Raw genomic sequence first — 18469 nt, forward strand, 5'->3', positions numbered from 1 at the left:
GGGTTAAATAGCTTAGAGTTAATAAAGTCAGTCTCTGTATTCAGGTCTGTCTGACTCCAAAGTTTATGCACTTACTTTAATTCCTTTTTCTCCTGCACCAAAATATATGACTGGAATGTTTTGTCATTACTTCTATCTTTCACAATACTGTAAATAAATAAAATGGCCTTGAAATTCACATTTTTCTAAAATATCTAAGTTGCTCAATAAAATAATCTTTTTTGAAAGATTTTTCTAGAAACCATATAATATGTATATATTAATATATAATTCTACAGTCTTTGGGTTTATTCTGTAAACATATTCTGTCTGTACCTGTTAAAATAATTTTTACATCATTTATTGTTTTGCAAACAACTCAGACATTTATTAATTTACAAAAAAACACAAATGCAAAGTAATAAATTTGGCTTCTTTTTCCCAAAAAAAATGGGAAATACATCTTGGTAAAGAAATTTTAAATTATTTTTACACACCAGTTGGTTGTTGGGATTTATAGTTTTATCAAGAAAAAAAAAAGGCAAAAATCCTCCCCAAAACAAAAAGTCCCCCTCAAAACCCACAAAAAAACAAAACATTAACTGATTAATATATAAAACTGTTTACAACAATATGGTAAGCAAGAAACAATAACTGATCAGAAAACACCCTGCTTTAAAGTAATTTTCACACAGATTTCTACTATAGTGCAGTTCACTCCCAACAACTCTGAGCCCATTAAGAGCACTTCTGTACATTCAAAGACATAACAAAATGATACAGTATTTATTGCAACAACAAATTAAAGGTTGTTATAATATATATAACTTAAATACCCCGCCCCTAGTGATAAAGTGGCTTCTTATTCCTTAAACATAGAAATTCTGCTCTTCATTGTAGAAAGATGAAGTCCTTTCATCAAAAGGCACATTCTTATCTGCAAAAAACAAAACAAAAACAAAAACTATAAATGTTCATCCTGGAATAAACTTAAACACATTTTAAAATATCCCCAAAGATTTGGCCTGGCAGGAAGGTAATGAAAGTATTTAATGTAAGGGAATTACAATGAATGGCACTGAATAAAACAAATGATTATTTTGCCTATATTAATTAAATCAGACCCTATCTTTTGAATTATAATTCTAACAGTTCCAAAGAGATTTTATATGGTAGTGACATGTAGAAGAAGTACAGGCAAATCTATTTCAAATATATAGTCTCATGTGAAAACAGGAGTGACCATAATACTTAAAGCTTTGATTTATTTAAAATAGGGCATGCAACCTATTCGGCTATGTGTGCTAAGTTTAGTACTTAAATACATCACCAAACATATACCGAGCTATTATCTGTCAGAAAGAATGCTTGATACTGGGGAAGATGGTGATGACAAAAAAGAAAAAATAGAAAAATAATAAACATTATTCCCTGCTCTTATTATAGAACCACAAATAAAGGGCAGAAATCACTCAGAGGACAAAAAACCTGGCCTAGAAAGGAAGTCTGAATTCTAATACCATCTTGGTCAATTATTTACTGGATAAGTTCTTCTTCTTAAGAATGGTATAAAACAGGGATGCCTGGGTAGCTCAGTCAGTTAAGCATCCAACTTCAGGTCAGGTCATGATCTGGTTCATGAGTTCAAGCCCCGCAGTGGGCTCTGCACTAGTAGTGAGGAGCCTGCTTGGGGTTCTCTCTCTCTCTTTCTCTCTCTCTCTTTCTCCCACCCTCTCCCCCTCTCTCTCTTGCTCCCCCTGCCCCTTCCCCATTTGCTCACTCTCTCTCTCAAAATAAAGACATAAACTTAATTTAAAAAAAATTTAAAAATAAGAAAAAAAGTAAAGAAAATGGGATAAAACAGGGGCACCTGGGTGGCTCAGTCGGTTAAACATCTGACTCTTGGTTTCGGCTCAGGTCATGGTCTCATAGTTCGTGAATTCGAGCCCTGCATTAGCCTCTGCATTGACAGTGTGGAGCCTGCTTGAGATTCTCTTTCTCCCTCTCTCTCTCTCTGCCCCTCCCCTGTCCGTGCTCTCTCTCCTCAAAAATAAATAAATAAACAAAAAAATCTGCTTATTAAAGCTTTTTAAAAAAGAATGAGATAAAACAGTTTCCAAGAATTTAAGGATCTCTTTTTATGGAAACCTTCAGGATGAAAACAGAGAACTATTATAATAAGAGTCCAAGAGCTGGGAAAGAGTTGAGAGATGCAGACCAATCACACTATTTGTCAGGTGACATGGTTAAGGAAGAAAAGCCAAGATTCAAGAAACAGAATTAAGGAGATTCAGTTATCAATGACAGAAGCTCAAGAAGCATTTCAGTCTACATAATCATATTCTGTTGCTCCTTATTTTACCACAGCACTCCTCAGTCATGAGGATTAGGTCACAGAAGTTTAAAGATTATATCAGATTAGATTAGCTGCTCTATCGTTCTATTGACAGAATTCCCACTGCACACACATACACAAAAAACTACTCTGTTTACATTGGATTCCTACTCATACATACCGCTCTGCAAAACAGCTACCTGTGAACAATAATTCCTTAAAACACATACATTCATTCTGTGACCTCCAAACCCAAATATTTCTCTTACTAGCTGCCGAATTTAACCTTCAGAAAACATCTTGAATAGTTAGGGTGACATATTATAAGCTGTGTATTTAACACTAATCTACTTTTTGTTTGCTGATAAAAATATTGACTCATTTTTGCCTTTGTTTTGCTAGCAAAAGGGGGTGGAGGTGTATTGGGAAGAATATAGTTCTGAGAAATTTTGACTTTCTGATAAAGAGACTGAGGTGGGGTGGGTTCTTGCCTACCACCCTCTTGTTACCCGAAACACAGATGTGGTGGCTGAAATTACAGCAGTCATATAACCAGGATAAGACAAGCATGAGGAAAGGCTGGAGAAAAGTGCATAAATTTAGACTCTGATCAAACAGCCATTGAGTCAATGTCAGGAGCCAACTACTACAGATTTCTTATGACATGACAGAAATTCTTGAATTCAGAAAAACTTCTGCTATTTTATGTTCTTTATTAAAATAGGGAAAAGTAAAAAAGTTGTAGAAAATAGTCAATCATAGAGAAGCAGAGAGTAGAATGGTGGTTGTTGGGGGCTGAGGGAGAATGAAATGCAGAATTGCTATTCTATGGGTATAAAATTTCAGTTATGCAAGATGAGTAAGTTCTAGATATTTGTCATACAGCGTTGCACCTATAGTTAATAATATTGTATTGTGTACCTAAAAATTTAAGAAAGTAGAGCTCATGTATTCTTAACACAATAAAAAAAAATCACCATGCTCTTCTATGAGGTAAAGCAACTGTGCAGTTTGTAATAATTTTTATGGAAACCTCAGTTTAAGTACTTTTCAAACCTCAAGAATGTTTTGTCTCTTCATATTACAAAATGATGCAATAATAAAAAAAGTCATTATTTTCAAGGACAACTTAAAAGCTACCTCAGAAAATCTTAAACTATCATAACAGCTACAAATCCAAATCAAGTTAAAAAAAAATGTCTTAGTGCAGTCAAGAGTATTGTTACTCTTTATTCATTTAAATAAATTTGCAAATATTAGATGCCTGTTTTTGTTTTTGTTTGTTTGTTTTTCCTCCCAAATTCTTTTAAAGAAGATACAGTATCTATGGATCTGGAAGAATGAATAATATCTGAGAACACTAGGAAAGGTTAATGACTTAATAATTGTGTTTATAACTTTTCTGTCCATAAACTTGAGGTCTTTGTCCCTACATTGTCTTTAACCCCATTCAGGCACATCAGCCTCATGGGGTAGCTATGCTCTGCCTCCCATATCTGTCTATCTCAACTTAGAGGGACTACAATCCAAACAGTCACAGCGGGGTATAAATCCTGAACAAAAGCAGCAAGCATTTCATTAAATGGATCAACTGCTATATGGACAGAAATTTGTGATTTAACTGTTGTAGAAGTGTTCATTTAATAGAATTAATTTAAACCAGATCAAGCAAACATTTTTGCTCTAGGTCTGTTCTGTCCAACAGCCACTAGTCACATCTGGCAATTTAACTGTAATTTCAATTAGTTAAAATCCAGTAAAATTAAAACTTCAGTTTCTCAGTCACACTAGTCAAATTCAAATGTACGAGTCACATGTGGTTAGTAGCTATCAAATTAAATAGGATAACTCCAGATCATGCAATGAGATGAGAAAGGGCATTACCAAAAAATCTGATGTTACATAACATTTGTTAAAATAACATACAAATAATTCATGTTCTTGGGGCACCTGGGTGGCTCAGTCAGTTGAGTGTCTGACTTTGGCTCAGGTCATGATCTCACAGTTTGTGGTTTCAAGCGCTGTGTCGGGCTCTGTGCTGACAGCTCAGAGACTAGAGCCTGCTTTGGATTCTGTGTCTCCCTCTCTCTCTGCCCCTCCCCTGCTCACACTCTCTCTCTAAAAAAAAATAAACATTAAAAAATAAATAAAAATAACTCATGTTCTTATGCACATTGTGATGTCTAATTAATGGAGCAAGGCAAATTTTCTTCTAAGGCTCAATGTCCACAGAAAAAACATACAACAACAAAAACAACAGGGGCATCTGGGTGGCTCAGTTGGTTGAGCATCCGACTTCAGCTCAGGTCATGATCCCACTAATCGTTAGTTTCAGTCCCACATCAGGCTCTGTGGGGACAGCTCAGAGCCTGGAGCCTGCTTCAGATTCTGTGTCTCCCCATCTCTACCCCTCCCATGCTCACACTCTGTGTCTGTCTCTCTCAAAAATAAATAAACATTAAAAAAAAAAACCATTAAGGCTCTCTTTTATTACCTTTTATTAATTATTACTTTTATCATTTAAATAATGACAAAGATTGCATAGTACCCTTTAAATGGATAAAGTACAGACTAAACGTAACATTACCAATTTTTATCTAAAATAACCATTAGTACTTTCACATACTCTTATATTCTATTTACTTTGAATACTCTTAGTGTTTATTCTGATAATATGTTTCACAGTGAAAGTAGTGTCTTAGGAATTAGAACTATTTTCAAATTGGTAACTGAATAAGACCTTCTTAATGAGTGTTTCTGGTTAAATACTTATATATCAAATCTGCTTTCTAATTCTGATATAGTGATGTTAATATGAAAAAAATATTTTGTGGTCAAGTAACATTGAGCACAAATGTAATGAAGACATATATATTAAATTTAATGAAGCAGAATAGAAGTAGCTAAGAAGCAAATTTAGGGTTTTAAAAATTACATACTTGAAAAAATAGAGGTTAGAGTGGGAGAGAGCCAAAGCATAAGACTCTTAAAAACTGGGAACAAACTGAGGGTTGACTGGGGGGGTGGGAGGGAGGGAAGGGTAGGTGATGGGCATTGAAGAAGGCATCTTTTGGGATGAGCACTGGGTGTTGTATGGAAACCAATGTGACAATAAATGACATACATTAAAAAAAATTACATACTTGATAAAAATGACTAAAACAGCCTTGAAGTGATGTAAGTGCCAGCTTTTAGAAGCTGCTACCAAGCCTGTTAAACTGTCCTGTAGTGTACATCATTATAAAATACTACTGGTTATTTTAATGTTTGGTGGAAATCAAACAGAATAGCAAGAAAGTATTGTTCCCATTTGTTGTACATTGTTTTAAACTGTTTTGGGGACTGGTTATGAGTATTTGTTTCCAATATTCTTCTTCGAGGAAAAAGGGATTTTTTAGTCAGTATATGCTGATTCCTCAACAGTTTTTCTATGCAAGAGGGCTGAAACATCCTACACAACACTTAAAAACTGACATTTGCTTTTTTAGTTTTGTGATTTATTTGTGCAAAAAATTTTAGTAACCAAACATAAGAAATCACCTCTCATTTACAAAATTAGGATATCAATAGTAAATTCAAGAGAAGTTATATTAACCAAGTTGCTCAAGTTATTTTTTTTCCCATTCATATATTTTCCCAATTTCACCATATTAATATTAATGTTTAAAGTACTACATATGAGGACACTGCTGGATAACTCCACAATATCCACTGGAACACAAATGATAATTCCTACCTAATAATGGTACTTCCATTTTCCTTCCCAGGAGTTTAGTTTAGAAATGGCCACATGACCAGTGATATGGAAAGCAAAAACAAAAACAACCTTATTTAGAATTTCTGGGGAAACTTTTCTCATTCCTAAGAAAGGGATACAAGAGAGCAAGTCGCTAACTTCCACTGAAAGTGCCATTCTAGATATTATTGTAGAAACTGCTGGCACTGTCCTATTATCAGCCTGAAAATAAAGCCAACACATGAAGATATGCAGAACCAAGAGGACTGCAAAGAAAAGAAGCCACAGCCTTAATGTACTGTGTCCAGAGTTAACCCTGTGACATACTATTATGTGAAATAATAAATTGCCTTGAATAAATTTAGATGAAACCATATATTGGCAGTTTCATATGGTTCCATCTAATACAAAGAAACAGTGAAAATAACTACCCCAAATCCTACCAACAACAAACATTAAAATTCTGATGTATTAAAAACCAAAGTAAAAACACTCCTCTCAGAAAGAGCTGACTACAAAAAGATAGTTTGAGGCTGTGATAAAATTCTAAGCAAGGAAATTCATTTGCCTCTCTGGAAATAACTTGCTTCCTGTTATTTTGTGGATAGAATCTGGAAAATAAAGAGGAACTAATTTTAGAAAGAACTTAAACAATGAAGGCAGCATCAGTAAGAGCTGATCCCACAAGAATTACTAGCAGTTATACTCTAAGACTAATATGATTCTGCACTGCCGTTGGCAAAGTAGGCATATCATAATATTTACATTCCTTATTTTTAGGGTCCTCGTTTGCAAAATAAAGAGTAATAGCAAGTGCTGATATAAAAGACAGAATGAAGAGAATTTAGAATTATTCTCTTTATTATAAAGGTATAAATCAAGTAAATATTTAAAAAATGGAATTAGGTTACAGCAGGAAGAGAAACCTATTATTTAAACTCTCTGAGACTCAAACATCCTAATCTTTAAAATAAGACCAATGTGAGAGTGGGGGGTGGTGGTGCCTGGGTGGCTCAGTCTGTTAAGCCTTGGACTTCAGCTCAGGTCATGATCTCATGGTTTATGGGTTTGAGCCCCACATCAGGCTCTGCACTATCAGCTCAAAGCTTGGAGCCTGCTTCGGATTCTGAGTCTCCCTCTCTCCCTGTCCCTCCCCCGCTTGTGCTCTCTTTCTCAAAAAATAAATAAACATTAAAAAAAAAAAAGACCAACAGCAACTACTTTGCAAGACTGTCTTGATGATTTCATAGTACATGTAAGGAACCCAGTATAGTATCTGCTATATCCTCCACTAAAGTAGGTAAAGTAGGTACCTACTAATAAATGACTATTGTAATTGCTCCTATTGTAGTTCTCTGACCCCACTCAGTCCAGGCTCCCCACTGGGTTCATTGATAATATCCCTTATCTTATCCCTCTAAAGACATTTCTACCAATATCATCCATTCCCTTGATTTCTTCTATCATTTATACAGTAGGACTTCAGGTAAGTCTTTGGTGAAAGTCCTCTTTTAGAGCCTAAAAAGACCTTATAATACACTCTCCATAGAAGTACTGATTTTCCCTCTATATTAACTTTTTAAAAGTGTATTTGTTTGTTTTGAGAGAGCAAGAGTGCGTGGGCGGGGGAGGGGCAGAAAGAGAGAGAGAGAGAGAGAGAGAGAGATCTCAGGAATCCCATGAGCTCATGACCTGAGCCAAAATCAAGAGTTGGATCTTTGACTGAGCCACCTTGGTGCCCCTCCCCTCTTTTTAATGGGAGAAGCAAATGGTATCAACCCTGATTATCTGTTACTAAAGTCAGTCACCATAAGATCTGTATGTATCTTTCCCACAAGGTAAATATGAAATGTTGACTAAATTGATGGAATAATGCATGTTTAATTTCTAACACCAACATTAGAAGATCAGAGAGCTTTGCTCATTGAATCAGCTTCAAATGAAGTAGCAGAGTTTGGACTGTGTATCTCATTACAGACAATAATCTCTAAACTACAGAAGGTAACAGGAATATAAACACATAGCTAGTCACAAAGTAGAAAAGAAATGTGTCCACCTTCCTCAAAGTGAAAGACATTTCAAAAAAAGGGTCTGTAACTGTACAGACTATGAAAAAATTCAAAGCAGAGGTCTAGAATCAGTGTAGGTGTTATTTAAATGATGCTTAATATTGTTTGAAAAGGAATAAAAAGGGAGAATAGAATAATGGTTTGATGTTTGCTTCTTGGTGTATGGAAATATCCATCTCATTGCTCATTTTGCAAAAGTAGCTCTGGCCTAGTGAAGAACATTACCCCTGATTGTGCCAAGGTCAAAAACCAATTAGGTGAGGGGTTCCTGGGTGGCTCAGTTGTTAAGCGTCCAACTTCAGCTCAGGTCATGATCTCACAGTTTGCGAGTTCGAGCCCTGTGTTGGGCTCTGTGCTGACAGCTCAGAGCCTGGAGTCTGCCTTGGATTCTGTGTCTCCTCCTGTCTCTGCCCCTCCCATGCTCATGCTCTCTCTCTCTCTCTCTCTCTCTGTCTCTCAATAGTAAATTAAAACATTAAAACATTAAATTAAAACATTAAAAAAAAAAGGGTGGGGGGGCCTGGGTGGCTCAGTGGGTTAAGCCTCCGACTTCAGCTCAGGTCATGATCTCATGGTTTGCGTTCGAGCCCCACGTCGGGCTCTGTGCTGACAGCTCAGTACCTGGAGCCTGCTTCTGATTCTGTGTCTCCCTCTCTCTGCCCCTCCCCCCATTCACACTGTCTCTCTCTCCAAAAAAACCAAATAAACATTAAAAATTTACCAAAAAAAAACCAATTAGGGGAATCTCAAGTCTAGTCAAGATTTCTTTGTTCTGTATTCCTGGCCTACTACATTGCTAACTATATAAAGATGCTTTTTTTTTTTTTTTTTTTTTTTTGTCCAATTTTGTTCACTACCATATATCCCCACAGCTTAGTAGAGTATTTGGGGACAAATGACAGGCAGTTTATCACTGCTCTTAATGAAAAAATAAATTCATGCAATTTGCTATGTCCACTGGGATGCCTTATATTTTCATGGTTAAAACTGATTTTCACACTCTTTGACCCATAATCTCAGTACTAGAAATTTACTCTGAAAATGCACATGCACAAGGTTATTCATCGTAGTATAACTTGTAATTGCAAAGTAATTAAAACTATCTAAATGTCAAAGCATAGGCAATGGATTGAATAAACCATGGTACCTACACACCATGGGGTACTATGCAGGTGTTAAAAATGAAAAATATCTTTATGAACTTATAAAGCATGACTCACAGCAGATATTACAAAGTAACAAAAAGATATAAAATATTTTATACCTTTTGTGTAAAAAAGAGGAAAGCATAAGAAATACATATTTCTGCCAACTTCTATAAAAAAAAAAAACACAGGGTAGATAAACTATAAAATAATGAAACTGATTACCTAAAGGGGTGAGGTGGGGAAAATGACATGTAAAGAATATAAAAGGGAATGATATTTCTGAGTGTATGTGTGTGTATATTTTTCAAAAAAAATGTGTATAGTTTTTACTTTTGGAAGCATGTTAGTACTTTTCATATTAAAAATGCCAATGAAAATGGGAAGGGGAGGAAAAATCTGAAACAGAAAGCAAACTCAAATGACTTAAATTATATTTCAAGTGATTATGATAATCACACTAAAGAGGGGAGGAAAAGAGAACCAAGCCAAATCACGTACATATCTAACTATATACTCTGCCTTGGGCAAGATGAGGTTGTAAAGAGAGAACTAACAAACTCTAAACCTTAGCTGGCTTGTTTATCATAGTGCCATAGGTAAAGCAATTCTGAAACTATATTAATATTATTTTAGGAATAAGCAAATGAGTAAATGTGCTGATGTTGTTGGGATCCAGAACATTGTTGGAAGTCATTCTCGTGACAGAACAAAGAGAATGCAGCTATGGAAAAGGAAGAAGGCAAGAAAGAACCCAGCGCCGATAGACCAGCATGATAGAATGGGAGGTATGAAGTAATACTATGTAAAGTTTATGTATATATGTGAATACGCATGTTTATATGGGCATCCGTGTGTGTGCCCACACATTTCATAGCCCTATTGGCTGAAAGGACCAAGAAGTAAGGACACACTTTAGTAACAAAGAGCTCATTTAGGGGCCACTAACAGAAACCAAAGCTCTTTGGACAAATGGCTGATTCCATCACTAGGGCAGGATAGATACAAAATGGGCCTGGAACACCTTATTAGGCCAGAAAGTAAGGAAGTGCTTTAAAAACAATGGGAGCAAATCACAAGGACACAGAAGCCAGCTTGAAGAGGCTCCCACTGGCAAGTACAACAATGAATTATACACCACTGAAACAAGAGAAGAATCATGATTCTATACTGTCAATAGTTAGATAAATGAATGCAGAAGGAACGAGGAAAAGCTCTTGCTTACACTATAGTATCAATGCTAATTGGTAAATAAGAAGGAAATGTTGAACTTGGAAAATCATTACTTTGCCACTATCACAGTGAAGATCAGATCCGGCAAGAATTAAGATGAATGACTGCTAAACCTAGGGGAAAATTTTGATAAGAATATTTTCTGGGGCGCCTGGGTGGCTCAGTCAGTTGAGCGTCCGACTTCGGCTCAGGTCATGATCTCGTGGTTTGTGAGTTCGGGCCGCGTTGGGCCCTGTGCTGACAGCTCGGAGCCTGGAGCCTGCTTCGGATTCTGTGTCTCCTTCTCTCTCTGCCCCTCCCCAACTTGTGCTCTGTCTCTCTCTGCCTATCAAAAATAAATAAATGCAAAAAAAATTAAAAAAGAAAGAATATTTTCAGGATTTTAAAATATCTTCTTGGTTGCAGTGAGGAAAAAATTGTAACATACTAGAGAAACTGGGCAAAACTTTAGATAGGTGCATCAAAATTACTACTGCTAATGAAGGAAAGAAGGACATTGTGTGTCTCCAGATATGATAGCCTGAGAAAGTACTTCAGGTAAGAATGTATAACCTGGATCTAATTACAAGGAAACATCAGAACATTAGGTAAACATAAAATGAGGGAGATGCATTTTTCTGTAGCTACACTATGAGGTAGAACACAAAAGAAGAAATGTAGTAAAATGTGTTGTTTTTATTTAAATTCTAGTTAGTTAGATATAATGTAATATTGGTTTCAGCAGTGGAAATTAGTGATTAATCACTTAGGTACAACACCCGATGCTCATCACAGCAAGTGCCCTCCTTAATACCCATCACTCACTTAGCCTATCCCCTGCCTACCTTCCCTCCAGCAACCCTCAGTTTGTTCTCTACAGTTAGTTAAGAGTCTCTTAAGTAAAATGTTAACAATAGGTAAATCTAGATTTAAAAATAATAGGATATTCTGGGATGCCTGGGTGGCTCAGTCAGTTAAGCGTCTGACTTCAGCTCAGGTCATGATCTCACAGTTTGTGAGTTCGAGCCCCGCATCGGGCTCTGTGCTGACAGCTCAGAGCCGGGAGCCTGCTTCAGATTCTGTGCCTCCCTCTCTCTCTGCCCTTCCCCCACTCTTGCTCTGTCTCCTTCTCTCAAGAATAAACATTAAAAATCATTGAAAAAAATAATAGGATATTCTTTGTACTATTTTTATTCTTAGGACTTTTCTGAAATTATTCCCAAACAAAAAGTTTTTTTTTTTTTTCCTAAAGTAGTGCATAAATATATGTTCTTGGGGAAAAAAAAATCAACATAGAAAGATATAGAAACAAAAATGAAAATGAAATGTCAACCTCCCAATCTCAACCTTTCGTCACTAGAAGTTAACCTTCACAAAGTTAGAATTTTTTTTTCTTTTTCTGTTCTGTTTTTGTTGCTCTATTGTATCCCAGGTCAGCGCTAGGCACTAAACACTTGCTGTGTAAATTGCTTCTCAATCATTCATTTCTTGGATCAATAAATGAATGAATGAATGAATATGTAAGCACTGTTTATTTACTGTTCTCCCTACTTTAATTAAACATATCTACATTAAAGTTTTTTCTACATCTTTTTTTTAAATAAGTGGAGTCATACATAGTAGTAAAAGATTATCACTGGGGCGCCTGGGTGGCTCAGTCGGTTAAGTATCTGACTTCAGCTCAGGTCATGATCTCATGTTCCGTGAGTTCAAGCCCCGCATCGGGCTTTGTGCTGACAGCTCAGAGCCTGGAGCCTGCTTCAGATTCTGTGTCTCCCCCTCCTTCTGCCCCTCCCCTGCTCATGCTTTGTCTCTCTCTGTCTCAAAAGTAAAAATAAAAACATTAAAAAAAAATAAAAATAAATAAATAAAAGATTATCACTGATAATTATAATTACCCCTGAAACATGCTTTCCTATTATTATAACCATTTCTCCCGCCTTAACTCTCCAAACACAATTTCTAAATCTGATTCCTAATACCTTTCAAAGGCTCTTGAATAATTAACTTCTTTCCATTTCTCTTCTTTCCATTTCTCTTTCCATTTCTCTACTACTGGCCACCCCATGTACTTGCACCATCTAACTGGTCTTCCTGGTTGCCTTACTCCTTATCTTACTTTTCTCCAATCTATGTAATCTTCAAAACACAACTTTGATTATGTTTCCTATTTTAAAATTTTCTAAGTGGCTTTTCATAACCTGTAGAATAATTTCTCACTGATTGTCATGGATCATGATCTGCCTTTTGATTCTTTGTTCTTCCTTGCTCATCACTCTTACTTTTGCATTCAAAGCTCAAAAATTATTCACTCATTCATTTATCCTCACATAGATTGACATAGCATCTATTTAACTTCTTTTAGTTATTTTTTATTACTTTTTAAACTTTATTTTTTAGAGAGAGGGAGTGAGCAATCAGGGCAGAGGGGGGTGGGGAAGGGGGAAGAGGGGAAGAGAGGAAGAGAGAGAGAGAGAGAAAGAGAGAGAGAGGATCTTAAGCAGGCTCAGCGCTCAACATGGAGCCTGACATGGGGCTCAATCTCACAATTGAGCTGAAATCAAGAGTTGGATGCTTAACTGACTGAGCCACCCAGGCACCCCAGCATCTATTTAACTTCTTTTAGATTCTTGAATACTCTAAATTCTCTTTTGCCTCTTGTGTTGTGTGCCTGCTGTTCTCTCTCCAACTCCCACCTCTACATCCACCTTTAACGTTGCTAATTTTTGCTCATTTTTCAGTACCCATTAACATATCACGTCTAACGGTTTCTGAACCATTAGTTTTTGCTTCAGTGTTCTATGTCCCTAGTACAAGTTCTCATACCACCCTGTATTTACTGTTTATGTAACTCTAATGTCTAGCTCCCTAATAGAACACAAAATTCATGACAAGTGGGCAACAAGAGTGGTGTAAGTATTAGAGAAAGGTCTGTGGTGAGGCAGGATACAAAATAAAAGATAACTACAGCTAATTACATCTCATGGAAACCATTCCCTCCTTTATATGCCTCCTATATTCCTTGGTTCTGTCCCTCTCAATCCTCAGCTCTTCTAGGCCACCTTCTCCACTACTACAAGACATACTCTTCTACAACATGAATCTGATTATCTGATTACAAACACTCCATACAACACCAATGGTTCCCCATTGACAGCAGGTTGATACCAAACTCTTTAGCAGATTATAAAACTACACATTTCCCTCAAAAAAACAAAACAAAACAAAAAAACTTGCACATTCCTATGTCCTGCCAGAGCTGATCCTCCCATCCTTACATGTATAAAAATCCAAGATTTCTGTACTCATGGTATTTGTAACTAAATCTGGATTCTAGTTTTCTTTTGCCCAAAAAATCTCCTCTCTATTCCAACATGTCTTTCCCTATTGAGGGGATTTTTTTTTACTACCTCCTTTCTTCATTCCATCTGCTTTGAAACTAAGTCCATAGCCGTTTAACTCTGCTTATCCAAACTTCTTAGGAAGCATCTTAACAGTCAGCAAGAATAGATCTGAGAATAGATATCAGACCATTAGCTACACTATCAGACCACTAATACCACAATTTGCACAAAAACATGATTTACAAATAGAATAACAGACTAAAATCAAAATAGTTTCAGAATGCAAAAAGAAAATCAAGTTTATTAATATTTCTCTTTCTTTCTCTCTTTCTCATGCACATACACACACACAGACTTACTACATGTTACATGTAGCAGCTGAAAGAACAAAGCTCTACAAGGAGACTTACAATGAAGATTTCTTGTGGGGATGATATTCTGTTTATACCTATTTTAGCAAAGCAATGTGCATGTGATCTATTGGTTGGGTAAAACAAACAACTTCATTAAATAGAACTAAATAAAATCTGTTAGGATAAAAACTGCTAAATGAAATACTGTATTTTTTCTACTTTATTTTTTCACTTTACTTATCAAGAACTTGCCTCCTAATTCATGGAATGAAACTGTCCAACACTTACTTACCTTCGAGGATGATTGGCATCAAACAAAGTGTTATCATCATCCTCATCATCTTGTTCTAAAGGTGTCAACTCCATGTTTTCTATGTTAGTATCCAAAACTCCGTATCTCCTAGTCTTTCGGTTTCTTCTTCTCATCCTATTAAATAGAGCATATTAATACATAAAAATTATTTGGATATGGCATAATGATTCTTATTTTATATGTAATTATAAATGAAAAATAAATTATCCCTCTGTTGCTGACATACGAGGCACTCGTATCAGAATGGCTACGTTTCAGAAATGGAAATGATCTACTACCTAGGATTATTTATGAAACAAAATCTATCTTAATCCTACATGTTGTGTACCATTTCTTCTGTCTGACACATTCTCTTCTCAATAAGCTTATGGTATAGACAGATAAACTTTTAAGCCTTAGTTTGGGTACCATGTTTTCACCGAAGCTTTCTATTCCAGTCTTTTCCCTACCTCCTCTATGCCTTCTTCCTATTGGGCAGGATTAGGTATTTTCTGCCCCACTAAGAAACTCTATGTGATACATGTTCAAATTCTACACTAAGTAGCTTACAAACCTGGCTGCATATTAGAATCACCTAGGGTATTTTAAAAAGCTCCACACTTAGTCCATATCTCCACATACTTAAATCAGATTTTCCAAGGAGAGGAACTAAGCATCAGTATTTTGTTAAAGTTCTCCAAGTTATTCCAGTGTGCTGAAAACCACTGTCAAGTCAGTGGTTCTTGAAGTGTCATTTCCTGGACCAGCAGAATCATAATCATCTAGGAATTTATTAGAAGTGTAAATCCTCATGCCCATTCAGACCTACTGAATACGAAACTTTGAACTTGGGGCCAAGAAACCTACGTTTTAACACTTCTTGTCAGTATGATACATGCTAAAGTTTCAGAACCACTGCCTTAGAGGACAGAAAATATTTTAGGGTGCTAAACATTAATCATTATTTGAATTCATATGGAAGTCTCTGACTTAGCATTGCACTCTAAGGTTTTCTCTCACATAACTTTTTCTTTTCCTTCAAATTATTTATCTCAGTTTGCATTTATATTTACTTGTGGATATGGTTATTTGAGTGTTTATTTGCCTCTCTCTTCCACTAAGTTCCAGGAGGGCAGCTATACATGCCTTGTTTGCCATTGTATTACTGCTTTGTACAGCAGTTTCTGATTGATTAAGACACTCTTAAATACTTGAGGGTCTGAATGATACATTCTAGCTCAGTGATCCAAATCTGATCCTACAATCAATGCCTAAGTCACCTCCAATGCAATAACCTCAAATCCATACACAAGAAAATATGTTTTACACAAGTTTCTATGGGAGGTTAAAAACAAAACAGAAGATATTTCAGTAACAACATATATGTTTATGCTTCTGGGTCATTTTATATGATGTAGTAAGTGTAAAAAGATATACTATGACTACAGTGCCAACTGGGAAGAGCTATACAAGCCTCTGTAAAGATGGCAGTGGATCCCCTGAGAGACAAACTGTCTCACACATACATACATACTCAAGAAATATTTGACTCTTATGAAGCATCAAGCATTGTGCTAGCTTCTGAGGGTAAAGTACCCGGTCTCAGTGATGAAAATTTAGAAAATACTACTAAGTCTGGACAAAAACCAAGAAAAGATCCACCAGTCACTGCCTATAGATCTATCTATATGCCTACCCAAACATGTTGGAACAGGAAACAAGAAGTTTCAGTATAGTATTTAAAACTACAAATGCAACCAATGTAAGAGTTAATACTAATGTTAAAACTAATAAATAAAATAAAATAAAATAAAATAAAATAAAATAAAATAAAATAGAAAAAAGTAAAAATAGCAGTAAGTAGTATAAGCTAGTCTTTTATATGGCAAGAAACTAAATGGTTAGGTTGTTAAATTAATAAGCACATCCATGTGTGCATGTCTGTATGTATGTATATGTGTGCAAGCACATTCATACACACTCACACCCATGTAAAGATCAGAAATCTAAACTTTTTCTGCAAAGGATCATATAGTAAATATTATAGACTCTGTAGCAATCACATACAGTCACTTGTCACATATTCACCTTAATTTTTTGCTGTTGTTACTTTGGTTTTTTACAACCCTTTAAAAATGTAAAGAAAGAAAAAAAATCTAGACTGATAGGTCTTAAAAAAATAGATCAAGAAACCACATGTGACTGATGGGCCATAGTTTACCAACCTGTGATTTAGACTAATAAAGGTATTCACAGAAAAACTAAGAAAATAAAAGTACTGATCCCGGAAATAGGAAAAGCACAAGGGAGATACACCTAACTAATGGTTCTTTTGAACTACATAATTCAATAACCTTTGTCATGCATTCCTTTGGTTTCAAAAAGTGAATACACAAGAGTAAGTGAAGGGATGTGGCAGTGTAAGTTAAGGATATTCAGAGTTAGAATTTCTCCTCTTCCCTTTTGCCAGTCTTTCACTCAATTTTCTAAATCATGTGGCTTTTCAAACATTCTGGCATTTTCACTAAACAAAGAAGAAATTAATGTCAAGTGAATTATTTTTGATCCTTCCAGGTCATATATTATTTGTCAAAGAGTCAATACGTCAATAACCTAGTCATAGTCGGTCACAGGATACCTTGGCAAGTCTTAAAAAAGGTAATGATACAAACGTAGACCTTAAGGACTTGAAATTTTATCTCAGCTGACACTCCACTCCCAAGGTCTTCATTGTTTCTTGAATGAATCTTTCAGTGAGTGGCTGAACTAATCTGGCTAATCATGCTATTTTCTATACTTTGTATAGTGTAAATGTTTGACTATATTGGTATGAGTGAGCACTCTGTTACTTATTTTAGCTTGCACTGTCTTTTATCATTTATATAAATGCTGTCTTCCAAACATGAATCTAAGTTCTTTAAAAACAAGAACCTACAGAGAAACTACATTGTTAGGCACCCAATAAACAGGGGAATGCTGTTCAATTTAAGTGAAGGTAGCATCTTGGGGCGCCTGGCTGGCTCATTCGGTTAAAGCATCTGGCTCTTAGGCTCAGGGCATCATCTTATGGTTTATGAGATCGAGCCCTGTGTCAGGCTCTGTGCTGACAGCAGGAGAGAATTTAAAGAATGAAACTTAATTTAATAGAATTTAAAGTTGAAATGCAATTTCTCAAAAAGAAAAAAAAAAAAGTCCTAAGTCTAAAGATCTAGGCACTGATGGCTACATGGCTGTGATAGTAACATGGGTATAAAAACACCAAATATATCCACATGCAGTGATTTTTCTCAGGGAAGGTCAAAAACACTTGTAAACCTTTAAGTTATTGGGCCAATTTAATAAGCCATCTACTTAAAATAATAAATATTGAACATAAAATACAAAACACAAATAAAAGTATACATTTTAACTTAGGCTACTTTTATCTTAATATGCAGTGTACCTTAGTCTTAAACAAAAGTATAAGGGGGCTTTAAAATTCATGTAATTTTAACAGCTATGGTTCTTTTGTCACAATTGAATGTTTTCTTTAAGCTCATGACATCCCATCTTGTCTACATGTACTGGTAATTACATAAATCTATACTTACACTTTTCTATTAAACATAGTAAATGCATATTGCAACTTGAAAAAAAAAATGTTGGCTCTCAATTAACAAAAAAAAATAAGGACTTTATAAATGTATAGAGGAAAATATAGAAGATTAAAAGGGCAAAAGAAAATAGCTATATGGTTGATTATATTGAATGATATTCACTCATCACATGGAATGCACAGGTAAATGATCTTGAGATCCCTTCTAGGTAGTCAAGTTAATAGCTAACCAATGTAGTTTGCAAATTCTTCAAAATTTTATTTTACTAAGGTTGGTAGGAATTATTTCCATTTAAATAACATGTAAAAGCTACAGTACAAAAATAAAACTAAACTACTAAAGTAAGCTTGATAAAATTTTATGTAAAAATGTATGAGGCTACATAAAATAAACACAACAGAATAAAAC

The 18469-nt window shown here is 35.4% G+C and overlaps 1 protein-coding gene across 2 annotated transcripts in view; it reads right to left on the reverse strand.

The window, feature by feature from the left end:
• Positions 1 to 263: 263 nt before the first annotated feature.
• FAM174A (family with sequence similarity 174 member A) overlaps positions 264 to 18469 on the reverse strand; it is a 37651-nt gene continuing 19445 nt past the window's right edge. Inside the window, exons 2-3 of one of the 2 annotated variants that reach the window (XM_019450624.2) lie at positions 14466 to 14600; positions 264 to 916 (exon numbers count right to left, since the gene is read on the reverse strand). In XM_019450624.2, coding sequence (XP_019306169.1) covers positions 913 to 916; positions 14466 to 14600 — 139 coding nt within the window. In that variant the 3' untranslated portion in view covers positions 264 to 912. Of the gene's footprint in view, positions 917 to 14461; positions 14601 to 18469 lie in introns of those variants that run through there. The other variant, XM_019450625.2, reaches the window with a different exon arrangement.

Source organism: Panthera pardus, unplaced genomic scaffold (assembly GCF_024362965.1).
Source record: "Panthera pardus isolate Hobbes unplaced genomic scaffold, ASM2436296v1 HiC_scaffold_2, whole genome shotgun sequence".
Taxonomy (NCBI): domain Eukaryota; kingdom Metazoa; phylum Chordata; class Mammalia; order Carnivora; family Felidae; genus Panthera; species Panthera pardus.